This window comes from Medicago sativa, chromosome 6 (assembly GCF_051527215.1).
Source record: "Medicago sativa cultivar Bolivia chromosome 6, Bolivia_mono, whole genome shotgun sequence".
Lineage (NCBI taxonomy): Eukaryota > Viridiplantae > Streptophyta > Magnoliopsida > Fabales > Fabaceae > Medicago > Medicago sativa.
The window spans coordinates 94,015,663-94,037,628 of NC_140754.1; the positions used below are offsets into that span (position 1 = coordinate 94,015,663).

Below are 21,966 nucleotides of genomic sequence, written 5' to 3' on the forward strand. Positions count from 1 at the left end.
TTTCTCGAAAGAATTATATAGTTCTATAGTTTATGGACTATTTTATTTTCATTTTTTTTTTAAATTTAGACAACTCATCAATGTGAAAATATTTCGTGCAACTCTATCTCTCTGAGTTCTCGATCTCGATCTCGCTCATTCGTCATTTCTCTTGCTTCATCAATCTCGATCTCACCTCATTTCTCTTCTCCGATCGCCGCCGTAACTGTCAATCTCCGATCGCCGCCGTGACTGCCTCACTCTCTCATCTCACATTTCTGTACAGGAACGAACGAACAGGTCAGTAATGAATTTGCGAACTCTATTTTCATATTCGAATTTTGAATTTCATCGCATCGGTTTGATTCTATGCAAATTGAGATTACGTTTGGATTTAGAAATGATATGAATTGTGAATTTTGGGATATGATTGGGGAAGGTGATTTTCGGCAACTTATGAGGTTTATGGATTTTGGTGGAGATTGATTCTCTGAATTCATAACAACTGATGCGTTAAGTTTGTTAGTGTGTCCGTGTGTTTAACTATGAATCACGAACATCAGACGTGACACTGACACATCGATACCGGTTGTAAATTTAAAAAAATGACATCATTTAATGTAATCAGGTGTGAGTGACACATGTCAGACACTAGACACATTGTATCGAAGTGTCGGTGCTATAGTGGTGTGTAGTTAGTTGTAGAATTAGTTTAAGCGTATTGATTAACTATGACGCACATACACCGGATACTACACTCAGTGTACTACACCGGATACTACACTCAAGTTATAATTTAAAAAATGGCATAATTTAATTTGAACCTAAGTAGATTTATCGATGTCAGACACTCTCACACATGTTGGACACCGGCCACAGTTTCTATCAGAAGTGTCTATATAGAGGCGTGTAATTAGTTGTAGAATTAGTTTAAGGGTATTGATTAACTACGTAGCATAGACACTAATTGACACAAGTTATAATTTAAAAAATGGCATAATTTAATTTAAATGAAATCAGATGTGTCGATGTCAAACACTCGCACACGTGTTGGACACCGGAGACACTTTCTATCAGAAGTGTCGTTGCTATAGAGGTGTGTAGTTAGTGTAATCATATTGATTAACTATGTAACACGAACACTGGACATGACACTGACGCATCAACACAAGTTATAATTTTAAATAATGGCATATTGAATGTATTCAAACGTGTCAGACACTGGACACACATTCTATCAAAAGGGTTAGGGCTACATTGGTGTTTAATTAGTTATAGGATTAGTTTAAGCATATTGATTAACTATGAAGCACAAGCATGGACACATCAACACATATTATAATTTAAAAAATTGCATAATTGAATTTAATCACATACCTTCTATCAGAAGGGTTAGCGCTATTGGAGTTTGGGTATGCTCCATTTAGTCCATTTAGGGGTTTGGATGTTAGACATGTGGCAAAAATACATCCAAAGGTTGAGATTTTAAATTTGTTTTTTCTTTTACATATAATTAAGTAAAAAAAAAGGAACTGTGTGTATCACTTCCTCTCATCCCTTTCATCTGCAGTCTGCAAAACCTCTCCTCTTCCCCATCTCTGCCGCCTCCCTCCATCACCGTCGTTAAATCATTTGAATCGTCACTGCCGCAACCACTTTCTTCTTCATGGCAATTGATTGTGCAAGAAGTGGAGAAATGGAAAAGGGTATCAGATGTTATAGATTTTAGGTTACTGGTTTGTCAAATTAAGGAGATAGAATGGAATTTCTCTCACTTAAAGCTTAGATTTGGTGATGAAGATGGAGGTGGTTCCAACGGCGGCGATGGAGGGAGGCAGCGGAGAGGAGAAGACAAGCCTGGTGCAGAGAGAAGAAGAAAGATTAAGAGCGTTCCCTTTTTTTTTATAATTTAATTAAATAAAAGCTTATTTCTTAATTTAAAATCTCAACCCTTGGATGTTTGTCTGCCACATGTCATGCATCTAACCCCTAATGGACTAAATGGAGCTTTAAGTAAATGGAGCATACCTGCACCTGCGCTATTGAGGTTCTTAATTAGTTGTATAATTAGTTTAAGCCTATTGATTAGCTTTCATGTGCAATGTGCAGCGTCTTTCTTCCACAAGTTTTTTTTTTTTGCGAAGAAAATTGCCTTCATATCTACAAGTGCAAATTGTGATACTAAGTATTGCCTGAAGTATATAAAAACATTCAATTTAGTCCTTGCTATTAAGATGTTAAGGACTAAATTGATGTATTTTTGTACACTTCAGGGATTAAATTGATGAATTCTCCAAGGACTACCTAGTACATTTTCATAGTTTAGAGACTAAATTGGAGAGAGACTGATAGTTTAGGGACTAAATTGATGGTTTTTTCTGATTTTAATGTTTGATTTTGCAGAAGAATCTGCTTTGTAGAAATATTGTACTTGAAGTGTGGCTTTGTTCAATTATAAATAGTTCTGTTCACTAATTTCTTAATATTCAGCTTCAATTAGTGCAGTTTTTTTATAATGATATAGGAATCTGATACTACAACAAATTGTCACAAAAGAAACAACAATTGAAAAGTTATAAATGGATGTTTGAATTGATTGTCAATTTGGCACAATAAAAATGTGCTGCCGTAATTTTGACAAAAATTAGACTTTAGGGTTACAACAAAATCACTATCCGCGGCGGTGTCGGCATAAATTTTACGAGAGGCCGAATATAAAAAACTGATATTTAAGAAAGTTGAGCTCAATGACGTTTTGAGAAGTCAAATTCATCTATATACTTTGTAATGAACAGACTAGCAATGCCTTTTTCAATTTAAACAACTAATTGAGTAGGAAAATGTTTTTTAGACAACCATACGCCCATTCAACACTCAGAGAGAAATAGATAAAGTGATGTGATGGCTAAATGTGATAGAGTGAAAGAGATAGGCTAAATGAGGGATCAAAAGTAAAAAATTTGATATGCCAGTGGTAGATTCTAAAATTATTTTTTAACAAGTACTAAAACCAGATTTGCACAATTTTGCAGGGACCAAAAAGGGACCCTCAAGTAGCGAGTTACCTTGTTTAGGACTGTGACTTGATGAATAATCCAATCCCTCCTCCTCCCTAACATCTCCGTTCAGCAACACTGATCAGTAGCATTCATTCATAGCCATAAGCACAAGTACCGTTGTTATAATTACTCACTAATCAGATCAGAATTTTCATTGAGGATCCAACAAAATGTTCAAATTCCTGAAAGAAGTTGTTGGTGGATCTGGAACTGGCCTCAGAGATCTCCCATACAACATCGGCGAACCTTACCCTTCCGCTTGGGGCTCCTGGCTTCATCATCGCGGTACCTCCAAGGTAACAATCAATTATCAATATAATATTGCTTAAGTTTCAATTTCAAGACTAATTTGACGCTGTTAATTTCAGGATGATGGTTCACCGGTTTCAATTTTTTCATTATCTGGAACCAATGCCCAGGATGGACATTTAGCTGCGGGTCGTAATGGTGTCAAGCGTCTACGAACTGTAAAAATTCACTTTATCTAATCTAATTCACTGTAAAAATTCACTTTTTTTTGTATTTGTTGCACCGACACCTCTGAACCAAGGTGTATCCACTGTCCACACATGTGATTACATTCAATTAATTCATTTTCTCAAATTATCACCAGTCTTGACTTGTCAGTGTCGTATTCGGTGTCTGAGTCTGTGTCGGTGCTTCATACTGAATTCAGTTTAATGTTAACGGTTTTTATATTTCTTTTTCAGGTTAGGCATCCAAATATTTTGTCATTTCTTCATAGTTCTGAGATTGAAACTTTTGATGGCGGTTCTTCTAAGGTTACAATTTATATTGTGACTGAACCTGTAATGCCACTTTCAGATAAGATTCAGGAGTTAGGTCTTGAAGGTACACAAAGGTATTGATGGATTATCATTTGCTTCAGTTGCTAACAAAGCATTATTTGTTAGTCGGCTGAATTCAATTGTTTTGTTTCGTTGCATGTATTTTTTAAGTGAAAAAACGGCCTTGTTTTGTTTCCTACGAGGCTAAGTGCATGTTTGGATTGACTTATTTTTAGTTTCTCTACTGGCTTAAACACTTGGGACATTGTTTGAGAGAGCTTATGAAAACAACTTATGACATGTCCTTGAGCTGTTTTCAGCTTATTTCCATATGCTCTTCAGGATAGCTTATATGAAAAATTGACTTTACTTTATCTCTTGTTATATAAATAGCTATCACATAAGCACTTATATGATAATCACTTATGCTATGAGTGTTTACTTAATCTGTTTATCCAAACAAGGCCTAAGACAGGGACTGGGAGTGTGAGCAATGTTATATGTATATTACAGAGCATGACGGCATAAGCTTTGATTTCACTGTCAAGTATCAGTTGCTTACTTTTATTCACCTTGTGGGGTTGCAGGGATGAATATTATGCTTGGGGACTGCTTCAAATAGCGAAAGCCGTGAACTTCTTAAATAATGATTGTAAACTTGTGAGTATTCTTGAGCTAAATATGGTTTTCTTCTCGTTAGTTGTTTTCTTTTTGTATCAGTTTTTTTTTTTACAAACTTTGTCTATTGCAGGTTCATGGCAATGTTTGCTTGGCTAGTGTTGTTGTCACGCCAACTTTGGACTGGAAACTCCATGCTTTTGATGTTCTATCAGAGTTTGATGGGAGTAATGAGACATCCTCTACGCAAATGCTGGTAATTTAGTTATATATCGAAATATCTTGTTTTCTTGTTTCCCCCCATTTTTCTAGAAACTAAGATATTAGAAAGTAGAAACTCACTGTAGTCAAGTAACCACTGTCCACATTAGGTGAAAGTTTATTGTCATGATTTAGAAAGCCACGGCCTTTTTAAAGCTGTCTCTTCTGCCGGCTTAAGTTTGATTTTGTCTAGTTTCAGCCGTGTTTTGTTTCACTTCATTGGTATTTTTTACCATGTGAGCATTGTGAATGCTCCCTTAAATGGAGGTTTATGATGGCTTTGATCAGGCTTTTTATTTTTTAAATAAAAGGATATCATGTAGTGAAGCCTAATATATATTCTTCCTATACTTTAATGTTTTCCATTCAGCAATATGCATGGCTTGTTGCAACACAATACAAATCAACGGAGCTAGCAAAATCCGACTGGGCTGTAATTAAGAAGTCTCCTCCATGGGCCATTGATTCTTGGGGAATGGGTATGTGATTTTACTTTCCATTTTACTATAAATTTATAATGCATTATGATGGAAATATGGAATGAAGATCTTGGTGCAACAGTTGGAGTCGTTGCTGCTTGACTAGGAGGTCCTGGATTGAGGTTGTAGAATCAGTCTGTTGCAAATGCAAATAGATCTGAAATGGGTTCACTTTTACCCTTTTGGTGGGGCAAATGCAAATAGATCCGAAATGGGTTTCACTTTTACCCTTTTGGCTTGGGAGTATTAGAGGATAGCTTCAACTAGTCTTTATTTAGTTGAAATGTGTTAATTTAGATTTAGTCTAACTGCACTTACTGTACACCCTCCTACACTATAGTTTTCCCCTGTAACTAACCCCCTCAAATCTAGGAGTTATCCCCTAGAATTCAAGAACTAACTAACTAACTGAAAGTTAGTTAGTTCAGCTAGCAATTCACAGATCTAGAAATAGATCTATGGTTCAAGTCCTGGAAACAGCCTCTTGTGTAAAAACAGGGTAAGGCTGCGTATAATACCCCGAATGGTGGGACCCCTTCCCGGACCCTGTGTATGCGGGAGCTTTAGTACACCGGGCTGTTTTTAATCTTTTTTTTTATAAATAGATATTACACACTGTTATCAATTCAGTTTGAATCTCTCTCAATTCTCTCACAGAATCAATGAAATTCTCAATGTTCTAACAATGGGCTAGTAATCTTAGTTTAAATTATGTGAAGTGTGAACTTGCATAGATGTTGTATTGTAGATTCACAGAATATTATTTTTTTCACTCTGTATTCCACTGAAAATTCGTATTTCATAGGTTGTCTAATCTATGAGCTGTTCTCTGGTTTGAAGTTGAGCAAAACAGAGGACTTACGTAACACTGCCTCCATTCCCAAGGTCAGACTTCTCAGGAATCAGCCTTTGTTTTTGTATTTATTACTGCATATAAAGATTAAGGGAGGTTTTACTCCATTTAAATTTATGCTCATTCTAACAAAATATTCATTCTTCATCTCCGTATCTTTTTGTCTGTCTTACAGTCTCTGCTTCCAGATTACCAGCGGCTACTCAGTTCCACGCCTTCTCGTAGATTAAATACATCAAAGCTTATAGAAAACAGTGGTGAGTGCTTATTGAGATATTATAATCATCAATTGTTCAAACTTTGTTTAGTTTAACATTGTAGTAGTTTTGCTGTTTTGTCTGGAAGATTCATGTGCTTTTTGGTTAGCTAAGAAGCTATATAGGGTCCATTATATTCATGTACGAGGACACTTAAAATTTTGACTTGTTATATCTAGGTATTTGAGTTCATGGATATTAGGCTTTAGGATTGTCATGGGCTGCAGTTGAGAGCTGCACGATAATATTTGGTAATTGGCTGTCTTTTGAGAGTATGATGATATTGGTTTTAGGTTAAATGGTTTTTGAGATGGAATATTAGTATATCATGAAAACAAATTTCATGATTTACTTAGTTTGTTCAAGATTTTAGTTTATCAGAATGTAGTTAATGCTGAAATGTGCTAGTATGTACCTCTAACTCAGCATTTGTACACTAGGGTAATTTGATAGCATTGATCACGGAGTGGAGAGAAAGTATTATATGTGTATTGAGGGTTATTGTTTATATAAAGCAGTGATGAGATGTTGTGACCATATTTTAATGTAAATTGATTTTAGCTTTTCCATATTTTGGAGGGAAATCTTCTGCGTTATAACCAGTTGCAAGCAAAAATAATAAACCACTTTAACAATCTCTACCATGTTCTAAAAGTTTGCCTTTCTTGTTTTGAACTTTTGATAGTACTCATTTTTCATGGTCCTGATATAATTCTCTGGACTGTTTGGGTTTGTTGGTAATTGATGTGCAGAGTATTTTCAGAACAAGTTGGTAGAGACAATACATTTCATGGAAATTCTTAGTTTGAAAGATAGTGTTGAGAAGGACACTTTCTTCCGCAAGCTTCCAAATTTAGCAGAGCAGCTTCCTCGTCAGATTGTGTTAAAGAAGGTACGTCTCTCTGGAAGTTTTAATACTCTTTACCTTTGATTTTATCAACAGTTTATCCCAATTGATTATGTCGTTAATTTTTGGTTTTCACAGTTACTTCCTTTATTAGCTTCTGCCCTTGAATTTGGTTCAGCTGCTGCCCCTGCTTTGACTGCATTGTTGAAAATGGGTTCCTGGCTTTCAGCTGAGGAGTTCCGTGTCAAGGTAACTAATAATTTCAATACCAGCTTAAATGTCTCTCTAATTAGGACCCATCTCATGTATTGCATTTCAATTTCAATATAATATATATAGGTTCTTCCAACAATAATTAAACTCTTTGCCTCCAATGATCGAGCTGTCCGTGTTAGCCTTCTCCAACATATTGAACAATTTGGAGAGTCATTATCAGCTCAAGCTGTTGATGAACAGGTATGTAGCCAGGATAAGATAAAAATGTCTAAATTTCCCTACTTCCCTACTGTTTTTCAGTGCTGTAAAACATACAGAGATTCATGTTCTGCATTGTATTTGCACTACTGTTGATACTTGTGTTCAGGTTTACCCTCATGTTGCTACTGGTTTCTCTGATACATCTGCTTTTTTGAGGGAACTTACTCTCAAGTCCATGTTAGTTCTGGCTCCGAAGGTACATCTGTTAATATTCTTGTTATCAAATCTTTCTTTGCTTTTGATTTTATTTGAAAAATGAGAGATGTTATTGGTCTAATGAGAAATTTGTACACAAATTTGTTTTGACAGTTGTATTACTAGTACTGTTTTTGTAATGATTACAATAGTATGTATGCCCCTGCTAGTGTTTACAATAGTAAATATGTAAATTCAAGGCAGAATTAAATGAATTAAATTTTAGTGATGTTTATGTTCGGATTTGGGGCCAAGATGTGGTTAGATCTAACATGATCTAGGGATTTCAATGATCTTAATGGAAGGGCTTTGATCATTATTCATGTTTAGTAACCTACTATCTTGTCTGGTTAAGTAGAGGTCTGGATTGTGTCAGAGCTTGGGAATTAGAATTATAGAGCTATCATTGCTTTTACGACTTTTGCATTACATTTTAGGTTTGAGACCCCTTGGTATTTTGTGATCACTTTAAACCTTAAGCTAATCCAAGTCTTGGGTGGATCCACTTAAAGGGGAAAAGTTCACCAGACATCTTTTTCCCGTCATAAGACTCGAACTCGAAGCTTAATTTAACCAAACTCCTTGTCACTTAGACCTATAGGTGTTAGTATTTCGATTTTCAAACAAAAGAAAAAACAGTAAAGTACAAACCAAGATTGTTTTATAATTGCAGCTGCCTCAATGGAATGTTCATATCATTTTCCCCCTCCTAAATTAGTGAACCCCGTTAATACAGAAATGTTCTTGAAAGCTCGAAGTCTTTTATCTTTACTGTTCAATGTTCATATCAATTTTTCCCCTCCTAAATTTTTTCTCCTATTTGATGAATCTTTACAAGGCAACTTTTTTTCTTTATTTAAAATATTGTTTGTCTCATAATTGCAGCTGTCTCAAAGGACCTTGTCTGGGTCATTATTAAAGCATCTATCGAAGTTACAGGTACTGCTTCAAGTCTCCAATGATTAATTTGTTGTGAGTAAAGGCTAATTTATGCTGATTAAGGAAGTGAAGAATAATAGACAAGACTTTAATTTAGCTCCCGTTAACACTTATGACTCCTCAAATTTTCCATCATTTGACTGCCATTTTGAATTTTTGATTGAAATGGAGTCATATTAATGTTTATTTTGGGTGTGAGAGTCATGCATTAAAACATATCGTAGTTTTTTTCTTACTTTTTTCTTTTATAGAATTTATAAGATTTACAATTTATTTTGTAGGTTGATGAAGAGGCTGCGATACGAACAAATACAACTATCTTGCTAGGAAATATTGCAAGCTACTTAAACGAAGGGGTATGCTGAAATGATATCTGCAAGTTCAAATAATTTGCTACATTTCATTTCATGATAGTTGCATATGTTCATCAGTGAATTAACTCCTCAGGACTACTTTTGCAGACAAGAAAAAGAGTGTTGATTAATGCATTTACTGTCCGTGCTTTACGTGATACCTTTCCACCTGCTAGAGGAGCAGGTATTAGATTCATACATATCTATCTATTACTATTTTTCTTCAGTTATGCAGCTGATAAATTCTTCAAACATTATCTCAACTCATTATTTTGTAACTTGATTATTCAGGCATTATGGCTTTATGTGCCACCAGTTCCAACTATGACATCAATGAAATTGCCACTCGGATTCTTCCTAATGTTGTTGTACTCACAATTGATCCTGACAGGTGATTTATTATTTGATATCCCCCTTTCTTATCTGTAGATGAATTGTATTGTAAATTGATTTAATACAACAATTACTATTTTTAGAAGGTTAACTCTTTTAATTAGTCGTAGTTTTTTGAAACAGTAATAATTTTGCTGGTGACTTCTGTTTTTTTTTTTTTTTTTCACTAGTATAACTGGAATATTGAAATCGTCATTATGTTTATATCTGTTCAATACGCTACATGCTATGTTGGCTGTTTACACAGGGTGTGTTTGAAATGGTAAAAAATAAGGGACTGGACAGGACAACTTCAGTTGTACTGTGTTTGATTTTATAACTGCTCCTGGGATTGGACAAATTGGGGGGCAAGAGACTGGACAAAAGCTGAAATTCTTGTCCACATGACAACTTTTTGTCACAAGTTGTCTAAAATATCAGAATAACCTTTTGTCCCTCAAACATTGTACAACACATAAAGTTGTTCAATCCCTTAAAAGTTTGTCCAGTATTGTTGTTCTATCCAGTACTTATATTTTACAAATCAAACGGGCCTACAGCTACAGTGTTCAGATTCCAAATATTTATCATTCTTATCCTTGTATCTTTGAGTATTTCCCATTTTTTGTGCCGTGATTATGTTATTCATGTCATGGTTCAAAACAGTGATGTTCGATCTAAGGCATTTCAAGCTATTGATCAATTTTTGCAAATGGCAAAGCAACACTACGAGAAGGTATAATGTGGGGTTCTTTTTGGCTGTTTGTAGTTCTTGAAGTTTAATGCATATATATTTGAGGAGAATTTAGATGTAATTTCAGAAATTACTTTATTAATGCCAACTTCTGATTTCATGGAATATTTCGTTGTGTTAAATTAGAATATATTTTCTTGAGAGTGACATAATCTTAGTTTTCTCTCCGTCAAAGAATAACACATGTTATTCTTAACTTCTTAAAATTTTAAAATAAATCCTTTTTAATCAAAATCTTATTTCTATTTAAATTTTATCTAAATTAGTTGTTCATATCTCCCTTATAATTTTAAATATGTTATTTCTTAAAATATATTTATTTTAATTTATAGTTAATTTGTTCTAAATTTTATAACAGTGGTGCATATATATGGGAGGGAATACTTGCTAGTTCCTATTTATCGTTTACATGTCATTTCCGTCAAACATTTTTATTCTATATTTCATTTATTTATTTATTGATAATAAAACATTATTTTGGTACATGATAATAAAGCGTTTTATTAGAAAGAAATTTCTTGCGTGATGAGACATAAAATCAGTGATGATCTTCAGCTCTAAAGCTTATTATTGACATTTTGTATGTTCCCCTTTACTTGTTAGTTGTGTTCCTCATGCTCATGCTCTTTTCTGTCTTTCTATTATAGACAAATATGGCAGAGACTACTGGTGGTGCAAGCGATGGAAGTTTATCAATTCCAGGAAATGCAAGTTTACTTGGGTAAGTTGGTTTACAGTTTTTGTGGCCATGCAGACCACATGTTAAGCAACGAGTGCAAGAGCATGCATTAGATTTTTATTTATATTAGATAATTTAGATTAATTACATAAGATGATGGTACTCCCTCTGGTCTTGAATATAAACAAAAACGAATAGCTACCCACTCCACTTAAGAAAATTCGTTAATTACTTTCAATTTTTTAAGTAAAAACAGTAATTGCATTCTCCAAATTGTTCTTCAAGGGAACTTGTTCTATATGAATAAAAGGGTTACTGGAAAATGGAATATAAATTAAATGAAGCATATTTTAGGAACGATGTCATTAAATAGAGTAGAATTTGTTCAAATTCGCTTATAACTTGGACCACTAAACTTGACTTTTTTGCTATAGTTGAGAACAGAAGGACTTCAGTTTTTTGTTTTCTCGTTATTCAAGTAAGAAGACATACAACAATTGCTAGGGGTTTCAAAATCGGTCAAGTCTAGTGGGCCATGTCAATAAGTTTGGTATAAAACTCGGGCCAAGTTGACAAAATTTAAACCCGAGACATTTTGATTACTTTATTTTTTTCATTTTGATTACAATTTTTTTTATAAAATATTAAAAAAAAAAAAATTAGGCATCACACGATTAATTTATATAAAATATTATATGTTATTACAATATTATATTATTTATATTTTTGAGGAATTGGTTTTAATAGACTACAGGTTCGTGGGCCCTCCCTTTTGGCCCACCATCCATAGAGGTTGGGGCCGGGCCAGAAATTTATCCCAATTTGGCCTGACCTGCCTCAAAAAGTCATTGACCAGTCATGGATTGGCCAAACTAACAGCTCTAGTGGCTAAAAACATATAAATGGGAGAACATTGTTGTTGAATACAGAGTGGATAGTAATGCCCAGAAGTTGTTATTTATTATTTGTTAGTTCTTATTGGTAGTACATTTTCATGCATGTTTATACACATTTGTATGTGTAGGTATTGAAATGATATGTCTTATGGAGCATGTTTATAAAATCAAGGAATCCTCTTGAGATTATATATAATTTAGAGTTATTGAAATGATATGTTTTGAAATTTGGTGCATGCCCACTATAGAAAATGTAAGGTTTAAAGAAAGGCACCACCTGTAGTTGTCTTGTCTATATAGTCTTATGGAGCTCTGCACCACCTTAGGGCGCCTGATGTACTAGCGGGTCTTCATTGTTCAGTCTTTTCTTTAACTGCATCTGTGCCACTGATCAGTTTCTCCACATTTAACCCATTGATTCTGACTTAACTCTTGTCACTGTGTAGATGGGCTATGAGCTCCTTGACTCTAAAGGGCAAGCCTTCTGATCATGGTCCAGTTGCTTCTGTGAGTTCTAGTGCCCTTACACCAACATCTTCTAATGCCAGCTCAGGTATGCTTAATGATCGGTCTCTTATATTAAATTTAATTTTCTAATTGCACAATTCTCTGAATATGTCATGAGATCTACACCTCCCCCATTTTGGCCTGTTTTACATCAATGTCTTGTTTCGTGTTTATTTTCACTACTGAAGTTATTAGTCATAAAAAGTGTAGAATGAGTACAACCACTTGATCATCCATATAACTTTAGACGCTACTGATACTTTCTTACCAAGTTCAATAATTTACACTTACCAAGTTCAATAATTTACACTCATTTCTCCTGAATAATGCTATCTCCCTGGTGAACAATTGTGAAGCAAATACAGAATAATTTTGAATGATACCTCTCTGTCTTTGCATTGGGAACAATGGAATCTTTCCCTTGAAATGAAATCGCAAGAGGAGGCCTTGATTGTTTGTTCATTTTTGAGCTGCGTGTATACTTCCCTCCACGTTTAAAGACAAAGATCTCTCTCTCTCTCTCTCTCTCTCTCTCTCTCTCTCTCTCTCTCTTATTTTTGTTTTTTTGTGGATGAAGGGGTTTGACTTGTTCTTCTTTGAAATGGGTTTGTCTTGGAGCCCCAAAATCAAACTTAGTCCCTCCGGTCCTATTTATAAGAAACATTTGACTTTTTTGATTTATTGCATAAATGATGTATTTAGTCTATATTCTAAACTAGATACATCTATTACTCAATGAATCTAAAAAGTCAACTTTTTCTTATAAATAAGACTGGAGGGAGTAATATATCTGGGTGTGATTTTATGTTAATTTAAATTATTTAATGAAGAAAAGTAAAGGGAAGAAAACTGAGAAACTGAGGGAAATGGCAGCTGAAAATCTTATCCCCTCATCTCCCTATCACAACTCTTGAGGCAAATATGTTGATTCTACTCTTTCATCTTATCTGTTAACGCTGCCATAATTTGTTCTGCTTCATTCGGATAAGAGTACATTTTTACTCCTTCAACAGATACTCCTTAAAGTCAACTTTCAGGTTACTATTTAACATGTTTATATCACCTCTTTTTTAGGCATTCTAGTTGCAGACACTCCTTCAACAGCACCTATCCGTGTAAATTCCACACCAGATTTCACTGACCACCATGCCCCTACATCTCCTACATCAACGGATGGCTGGGGGGAGCTAGATAATGGAATTGATGAGGAACCTGAAAATGACAAGGATGGGTGGGATGATTTAGAACCACTTGAAGAAACAAAGCCAACTCCAGCTCTTACTAACATTCAAGCAGCTCAAAGGCGGCCAGTTGTTCAACCTGTTTCACAGACAAAAGGTATTAATTATTCAACTGTTAGTATTTTGGTGGTAATTTCCTCATTTCCATGTCTGCTAATCACTATTATTAATTTTCAAAGTCAGATTGGAATTTATTTAATTATGTTCTAGAGTAAAAAATATCATATATGTTTATACCCATGATTAATGACAATATCCTTAGAAGTGGGTGATGTGAGGGTAAGAATTCCTAGTTCAGTTCTGCACTTTAGTTATTGGGGCTTCGCAGTTGAGAATATCCACAGCCTTAGTCACCTTTCCCTAATAAATGAACTTTTAGCTTTTGCTTTATGCTAGGATTGGCTTGAAAATTCGACAGTTCCATCAAATGCAAAAGGAATATTGCAGACCCATTACTTAATTCATGTACTTGGTTAATTATCTGTATGTACTCATGCATCAATTGATGGTTTTGAATATTTATTTGTAGCTTCAAGTTCGCGACCCAAAATTCCACCAAGGTTGAGCAGGGATGAAGATGAAGATTTGTGGGGTGCCATAGCAGCTCCCGCTCCAACAACATCAAGACCTTTAAATTTGAATTCGACAACAACTAATGATGATGATCCATGGGCTGCCATTGCAGCTCCTGCGCCCACTACAAGGGCCAGGCCCTTAGCAGCTGGCCGAGGTCGGGGAGCCAAACCTGCTGCTCCAAAATTAGGTGCTCAGCGGATAAACCGGACATCATCAGGAGGGATGTAAACCAAATTTCCACTTTCCAGGGCACAAAAGGAACGAGGAAATGTTGAATCTGTAGTTTGCTTTTTTCTTCTGGTGGTCATCATCATGTTAAATACAGGAACCCATCTAGTATATCAAATTACTTTTGTGCTTTCTATTGGCATAATTGATTTGTAATATTCTTTTTAATGTCTCTTTTTTTTTTCTTCTCCTGTTTGGAAGAAAATCTCAAGTGCAGCAACTGTCTCTTGAAAAAAAAAAAAAGGTGCAGAAACAGTTGAATCACTGTAACTTGCAACGCAACAAGGCTTTGGCATTTGCTACATGCTCTTTGAGCCTTGGCGACGTGCTTACATATTATTTTTTGGGTGTGCAACATTTTCATATTTTAGGAGCAATGTAATTAGTTTCATACTATTTTGATTAAAGGAAGGTTTTTGGTTAAATCTTGAATGGCTATTTCTATCCTAAATCACTGAATGGTCCTAAAACTGCACACTTGCATACCTGTTTAGTTATGTGAGTGATCAATTAATGTTATCTGTCTGGTTATGTGAGTGATCAATTACTAATGTTATTATATGACTTTTAACCCGAGTTCATCGGAAACTTTATAACGCTCACAAAGGTTTAATCCTAAACTTAAACTAAAATAAGGATTGATGCGAAGACTGAATTCTCATGTTAGTTGAGGAGGTATTTGGTTAGCATATAAATTTGTTTGATTAAAATAGAGGTATTTTGATGGATAATTTTATCGTACTGTTTTACAATGTTTTTACTCTTTGAAGTAGTATTTAAGCTTACAGGCCATACATTTTCATTCTTACAATTTTGCTCTAAAAGGTAAAAACTCACCATTATTATCTTATTTAATTTAAGTTTTTTAAAATTAGGCTTAAATGTTGTGTGCCAAGTTATATCCCAAGTTTTAAGATGATAATTAAGTGGAGATGCATTTTGCATGTCGATGGCTTGAAGGAACTATTTTAAGGAGTCCAGATCTGCTCCATTTCTATATCTGTCCATTTACCCGGTTTTAAGGGTGTGAGAGATCTTGACTGAAGACAACAGGGCTCCATTTGAGTTTCCAATACAAGTGATTCATAGGGCACAATGCACACTGTCAAGTTTGAAGCAAGAGCTTCCCACATCACATAAACTACGGGTCTAGCATCATTAAATGTAATCTTGATGCAGTTTTTTTTTTTTTTTTTTTTTAAGTACACAATCTTACATGATTTGGAATATGCTTTAGAGACGAAAATTGGTACTTCATTGTTACACAAACATATTGGATGGCTCCTATGGTATAAGATTATTTTCAAATTGGATTTCCATAAGTTGTGGTGGACGACATCTAGAACAATAAGGAAGATGTACAAGAGTTTAGACTTAAGAGTCATTATTTCTCAATGGTATCACATCCTTTTATAATAGTTTACATAAAATATTGTTAATAATCTAAGTGTCTGTCTTTTCACTAGTAAATATAAAGTAAAAAATATTGATTTAAGAATGATGCAAACAATATCAATTATATGGTGCAATTTTTTTTCAATCAATTATACAGTGCAATTAGAAAAATATAATTAGTAATATATTCAAATTTAAAAGTGATATTCATTTTGAAACTTTTTCAGACAAATTTAAATTCATATTCTTTAAAGTTCATGTATCTTTAATTTAAATTTAAGATTATCTAGATTTCTGTTTATTTTTATTTTTTTTAAACAATATATTTCTGTTTATCTTAAGTATGCCATTACTTTTCTGTCAAATTTTCTTAAATTCACGTGTATATTTAGGACTACCCCTGTCCTTAATTATAGAGCCCTTTTAGAAAAATAACGGGAATTAAGAAAATTAAAAGTGATAATAAATTTGTTCTAATTGTTATTGTTTTTACAATTTTATCCTTTAAGATAGTATTTAATGTTGATTGAAGAAAAAGATATAAAATAAATAGGGGTGAGTTGTTAAAGAATTAATTAATGTACTTCGAAATATCAAAGAGCTCTTATAAAAAGAGACAAATTTTTTTCTCAAAAGGGTCTTATATTTAGGGACGGAGGTAGTATCTCTCATCTTTCACATTTCCTCCACTTTTACATTCAATCAACTTCACATATTATTTCACTACATTTTATATTATATTCGTTTGTTTATACCAACTGAGCTAAGCTCACGAGGACAATAAAATTATGTGATTGTTTCACTTAAATCTTTTTTTGTGTGTAAAATTTGTGTTGCATCATTAAATTTACGATTTTTTCATAAAATAATACGAAAATTTAATGTTGAACATGTTGCATCGTTGAAATGTATGCATTAATCATGTTGAAGCTTTCTTTTTAACATGTTCATGAATCTCACGCTAAATATTCATTTGTTACTGTTGTTGATATATTTTATGTCAAAATCAACGCTAACAACGAACCATAACTTACTTCTTTATATTTAGAGTCAATGAGATTTGAAAATCTGATTGCATCAAAGTCAAGTGGATCAGATTGCATCTTATTGCAAATACATTTAGAAGTCCATTGACAACACAACTTGTACATTTATTTTTACATTTCAAGATGAAAATAATTTCTTATTCCTTTATTTGTTGCTCGTGGGATCAATAAATGAGTCAATGGTTTTCCAATACAATACATGTCAAAAAATGACAGCTATTGTTTATTTTAATCTCTTGCACATGAGATTAACTTCTTTTAGGTGTCAAAACATACATCTTACAAGCATGTGAATCTAACTCAGCAGAGATTTCCCCCGAAACCAATGATAGTGTTGAGTGCTGCAAAAATCATTACGCACCATCAAAACCATATGAATTTATTGTTTTTCACAATACAATGAAAAATGAGCCTAACTAACTCTCTTACCTCCCATAAATCTCTTGCATCAACTATAGTTTCTGATTTCAGACCTATGTCTGACCAAGATGCAGTTACTGTTGCATTTGATGAACTTCTATTCCATAAGACCACTGCTACTTTGTTATTAGTGAGAGGACCTGCCCACACCTATCTCCATAGAATTTTTAGTAAGAAGTTGTATGCAAGAACTGAGACAATTTTCACATGCATATGTATGTATATAATACACAAATGATTTCATTATAAAGTAACATTAGTTTGCATTTATCGTAGGCTACTCCAGATCCATGTTTTGAGTTGAAAGTTAAACAAATTTAGTATCATTATAAGTTGTAAGAAATCAAACTTAAACACCATAAAATAAAGGGAAAGAAAATAATGCCACCTCTAAATCATTGTAGCTTTTGACTTTCTTTCCTTGAACTCCAAGTTTATCTACAATACCACGAAGCGTGTGAGTTTCAAAACACCCTTTATTGAAGAAATTAATACATTTTTCGTTCAAGAAAGTCTACTTACCTTGGTTTACTGCAATAACTTCAGAGTTGCTTATCAATTCATATGTGATATTATCCATTGCTTGAATATTACAACCAACTAATAAAGGGGCCTATTTAAATCCAGTAAAATAGTTTAAAAAAACGAATTAATGACATATTACTTTGTCTCAACAATAGGTATATAAAAATTATTTAATGCACCTTAGCTAATGCCCAAATGCTGAAATGGGCACGATATTCCTCTGTTGTCATGCCTCCATTTCCAACTTCAAGCATATCAGGGTCTAATATCCAAACATTAATGGCACATATGAGAAATAAATATTGGAGTTTGATGTACTTGTAATGATCTTAAGTTTAACATGCATAACATTACTAGTGAGGTTAGTTAATTACCATTCCATCCTCCAGGTCCAGCATAAGATGCCTATTTGTCGTTTACATCTATTATAGAAGTCATGCTGGGGATGAAATAAAATTAGTTGGTCATGATATAGGAAAATGAAGAAAATAATTGATTTTTTTATTTTTTATTTTTCATGACTCAATTATTATGCAAAAAGAGACATCGTATAATGTGGGAATGTGAGTTATCATATTAATTTTACCGATGCCAGTTATCTTTAATATCTCCTGTTGTTCTCCAACTATTTCCCACATTTTTGGCCCATGTTGCTGGATCTTCCTTTCCCCTATGTTTCAAAAAAGCAATTATAATGAAATAGAAAATGAAATATCAATTATGGATGAGAAACATTATCACCAATTCAACTCACCATTCACACATAGAGAAGAAGATTGACCTTCCAGATTTTAATAAGGCTTCACTCATTGGTGGATACCTGATTTACACAACGTATGAAACTAGTAAGTACTATTTTTTTTTTTTTTTACAAAATATTAAGTATGTAGATATACCTATTTGCATTTGAAGAACATAAATTAAATACCTTTCTCTAACACTTATACCATTATTGTGACAGTTATCATACTTCAAATAGTCGACTCCCTAAAGAAAAATTTGAATCAATATTGGTTAACAACATAAGATTATAAATAGGATATAATGTTGATAAAAGTGAAAAATGACTTTCAAATAATGTATGTATATATAATATACCCAAGAAGCAAATGTTTTGGCATCTTGTATTTCATGTCCCAGTGATCCAGGCATACGTTTACTACAAGTTTGATTTCTGCATAGCAATCGTAAGTGATCATAAATAATGCTTGAAAAATCTTAGTCATGATCATACAAAAAATTTAGGGTTAATTATGTTTCTAGTCCCTATAAAATAGCGACCTTGTAAGTTTAGTCCCTACTTAATTTTAATAGCATTTTTAGTCCCTAATTTTGTTTTTCTGCACTGAGTATTAGTCCCTACTCAATTCAAATTTGTTTAATTTATGCTTAAACTCTTAAATTTTTGAACAATTTTTTGCAGACATCTTTAGAACATTACTAAAAGTTCGTCCGCAAAAAATTATCGCAAAATTTGATTTCTACATCCAGATTTTATTACTTTTTATCTTTAACTTTTGTCGTTTTAAAAAATTCATATTTAATTCATTTCATGTCAGAAAATTCTAAATTTTAGTAAACGAACCTTTCATAGTGTTCTAATCTTGTCTCAAAAAAATCGTTCAAAAATTTAAGAGTTTAAGGATAATTAATCAAACTTTGTTTTAGCAGGGACTAAAATTATAAGTAAATTTTTTTTTATAGGGACTAAAAATGCTATTAAAATTAAGTAGGGACTAAACTTACAAGGTCGCTATTTTATAGGGACTAGAAACATAATTAACCTAAAAATTTAATATGTTGATACCCAGCATCTGAATAGATTCCCAACTTCAAGCCTTTCATGTGAATATAATGAGCTAGAAGCTTGATTCCTGAAGGAAACGTTGAAGCCTTGGGAACCACATTTCCCTAACATCTTTAACTTGTCAGGGGTATAAACACTACGAAATATTAATGTATTAATTTAAATTCAATTAACTTATATATATCTTTTTTTAAAATAGACACATAAAAGTACATGAAGAAAATAAACATACAAATTAATGGAATTTTTTTTAAAGACGATATATATTATATACCTGTGAGTCTCGATTAAGTTCCGCCCAACAATCATCTGAAAAAAAAACATGCAAATTTATATTATTAAAATATGTTTTTATAAATAAATAAATAAATAAATGTCTATATAATCACATAATAAAAAAAATACATTAATATTTTAAAAAATTCTTTACAAAAAACTTTAAAAAATTATTAACTAAATATTCACACATCAACAAAATAAAGAGTAAATATAGTAGCAGCAATGATCGTTGTAGTTGCCACCTACCTAAATTGATATACTTGTACCCTAGGGCAGCAAGGCCAGTTGACACCATCGCATCAGCTGAAATGATAAATCAATATAGTTTAGATCAATTGAATTACATATATCTAAACTGTAAAAATAATAGCTTAGGGAACATCATAATAATGATAATAAACATAGATACCTGTATCTCGGATTAAACTTTCATTGATATTGCAACCGAAATGGTTCCAACTATTCCATCTGAACATCATAAATATAATTGATTAGGAAATTATATACTTTCATGAATTTAATTGGAGAAAATTATGTGTATTCTTTATGTGTGAATCATAAAAGGAAAAAAATGGATATATTTTATTTGAATTTGAATGAACAATGAATGAGAATGACAAATATAGATAAAGATGGTATAGCATACCCCATGGGGGGTGTCTGACTAAGTCCATTTTGCAACATATAACTCTTAATCTTAGTGGACACTTTGGTTACATTGTTGTTTTCTAATAAGCGAGCAGCTGAAGATGATGGAACACTTGCAATAATATTCAGCAACACGAGGATACATAATGCAAGCACCATATATCTAACCATTACTCTAATTATTTGAACTTCCAATGAACCTATGGATGATGAATATTGCATAACCTTATAGTGGTGCGTGTGTCTATATATATATATATATAAGACCAACAATGCAAGCAATTTGATGATTTCTTACATCGGCAAACATGCTATTCAAGGTGAAAGAGAACAAGTAGAAGAAGAAATTAATATTGTTATTCAAAATGGAAATGATATTAGGTTCTTCCGTCAGTTTGTCCACTAGATGAATGGATTGAATATAATAGCTGTCTTCATTCTCCTCATAACAATACATACATCAATATGATGCTATGTTTTTATATTATTTTGGCTTTTTTGTTTTTTATGTTTGTCACTCCATACAATATATCCCGTCACATTTTTCTAATCATACATATATACCTTAATTACTTTGAAGGTAAAAGATACATAGACATAGAGAGATAAATTTATTTCCCTTATCATACAAAAGATATATAAAGGTATGAGTGAAAAGAAAAAACAATTGGTCAACTTAGTATGGAGATTGGCTCATATCTTACAATGACGTGAGTTTGACTCCTATTATCTTGCAATTGAAATTTTGGCTGATGAGTTCTAACCTGCAATAATGCATTTAGGCTCTTGAACCATGTTATTTTGTAAGTCATAGCAACCTTAGTTAATTTAGGGTCTTTCACTTTGGTTATTTGTAGATATTTGCAAGTATTTTATCCGTTATTTTGTATGATATTTGCAAGTATTTTATCCAATTTTAGGCCCGGTACTTTGGTTATTTGATGTTTGCAAAGTTGGTTGAAAATATTTGATGATGAATTTTTTATTTTTGTATTCTTAAGCAGCAAAAAGCTTTACCACAAAATGAGTGGATGCAAAATTATGAAAGGTTTTGATGAAACTAAAGAATCTAAAGAACCAAGAACTTCAACAAAATGGAAGATAAATCTCAACTAAGGGCACAAAAGGAACGAGGAAATGCTGAATCTGTAGGTTGCTTTTCTTTCTTCTGGTAGTGGTCTTCATTTTAAATACAGGAAGTCATCTAGTATATATCAAATTATTTAGAGAGCGCATTATAAAATCACTAACGAATTTTTACCTCAAAAAAAAAAAAATACCAACGAATTTGATTTTTTACTAGTGAGAATTGCAAATGCTCAACACATGTTTCTCGATTAGCTTGTGCATCTTTTTCTTGTGCATCTTTTTTTTTTTTTTTTTGTGGTGTTGGGGATTCGAACCCCAAACCTTTGCATATATTATGCATTGTCTTTACCAACTAAGCTAAGCTCATGGGGACGATTAGCTTGTGCATCTTGCATAGTA

General features: G+C 33.0%; 3 protein-coding genes across 3 annotated transcripts; 1 reads left to right on the forward strand and 2 right to left on the reverse strand.

Annotated features, from left to right (window-relative positions):
• Window positions 1–44: 44 nt before the first annotated feature.
• Window positions 45–14,783, forward strand: CTEXP (kinase family with ARM repeat domain-containing protein). The gene is made up of 22 exons (XM_085720031.1): window positions 45–279; window positions 3,012–3,334; window positions 3,407–3,505; window positions 3,749–3,900; window positions 4,414–4,486; window positions 4,578–4,700; window positions 5,076–5,184; window positions 5,990–6,069; window positions 6,213–6,294; window positions 7,047–7,186; window positions 7,280–7,390; window positions 7,481–7,597; window positions 7,725–7,814; window positions 8,699–8,752; window positions 9,034–9,108; window positions 9,214–9,289; window positions 9,397–9,496; window positions 10,144–10,213; window positions 10,879–10,952; window positions 12,253–12,359; window positions 13,388–13,651; window positions 14,084–14,783. The coding sequence occupies exons 2-22, from the start codon at window positions 3,209–3,211 to the stop codon at window positions 14,356–14,358; spliced, it is 2,397 nt and encodes a 798-aa protein (XP_085576157.1). The 5' UTR covers window positions 45–279; window positions 3,012–3,208; the 3' UTR covers window positions 14,359–14,783.
• Window positions 14,784–17,047: 2,264 nt separating this feature from the next.
• Window positions 17,048–17,998, reverse strand: LOC146918373 (alpha-galactosidase-like). Its single transcript, XM_085722044.1, has 4 exons — window positions 17,924–17,998; window positions 17,742–17,832; window positions 17,229–17,359; window positions 17,048–17,140 (listed from the first exon to the last, which is right to left on the reverse strand). Exons 1-4 carry the CDS (start codon window positions 17,996–17,998, stop codon window positions 17,048–17,050), a joined length of 390 nt encoding a protein of 129 aa, XP_085578170.1.
• LOC146918374 (alpha-galactosidase-like) lies at window positions 17,777–20,649 on the reverse strand. The gene is made up of 12 exons (XM_085722045.1): window positions 20,477–20,649; window positions 20,240–20,298; window positions 20,077–20,133; window positions 19,826–19,860; window positions 19,552–19,655; window positions 18,843–18,918; window positions 18,673–18,731; window positions 18,499–18,564; window positions 18,331–18,414; window positions 18,119–18,183; window positions 17,924–18,006; window positions 17,777–17,832 (listed from the first exon to the last, which is right to left on the reverse strand). Exons 1-10 carry the CDS (start codon window positions 20,647–20,649, stop codon window positions 18,150–18,152), a joined length of 747 nt encoding a protein of 248 aa, XP_085578171.1. The 3' UTR covers window positions 17,777–17,832; window positions 17,924–18,006; window positions 18,119–18,149.
• Between the last annotated feature and the right edge of the window lie 1,317 nt (window positions 20,650–21,966).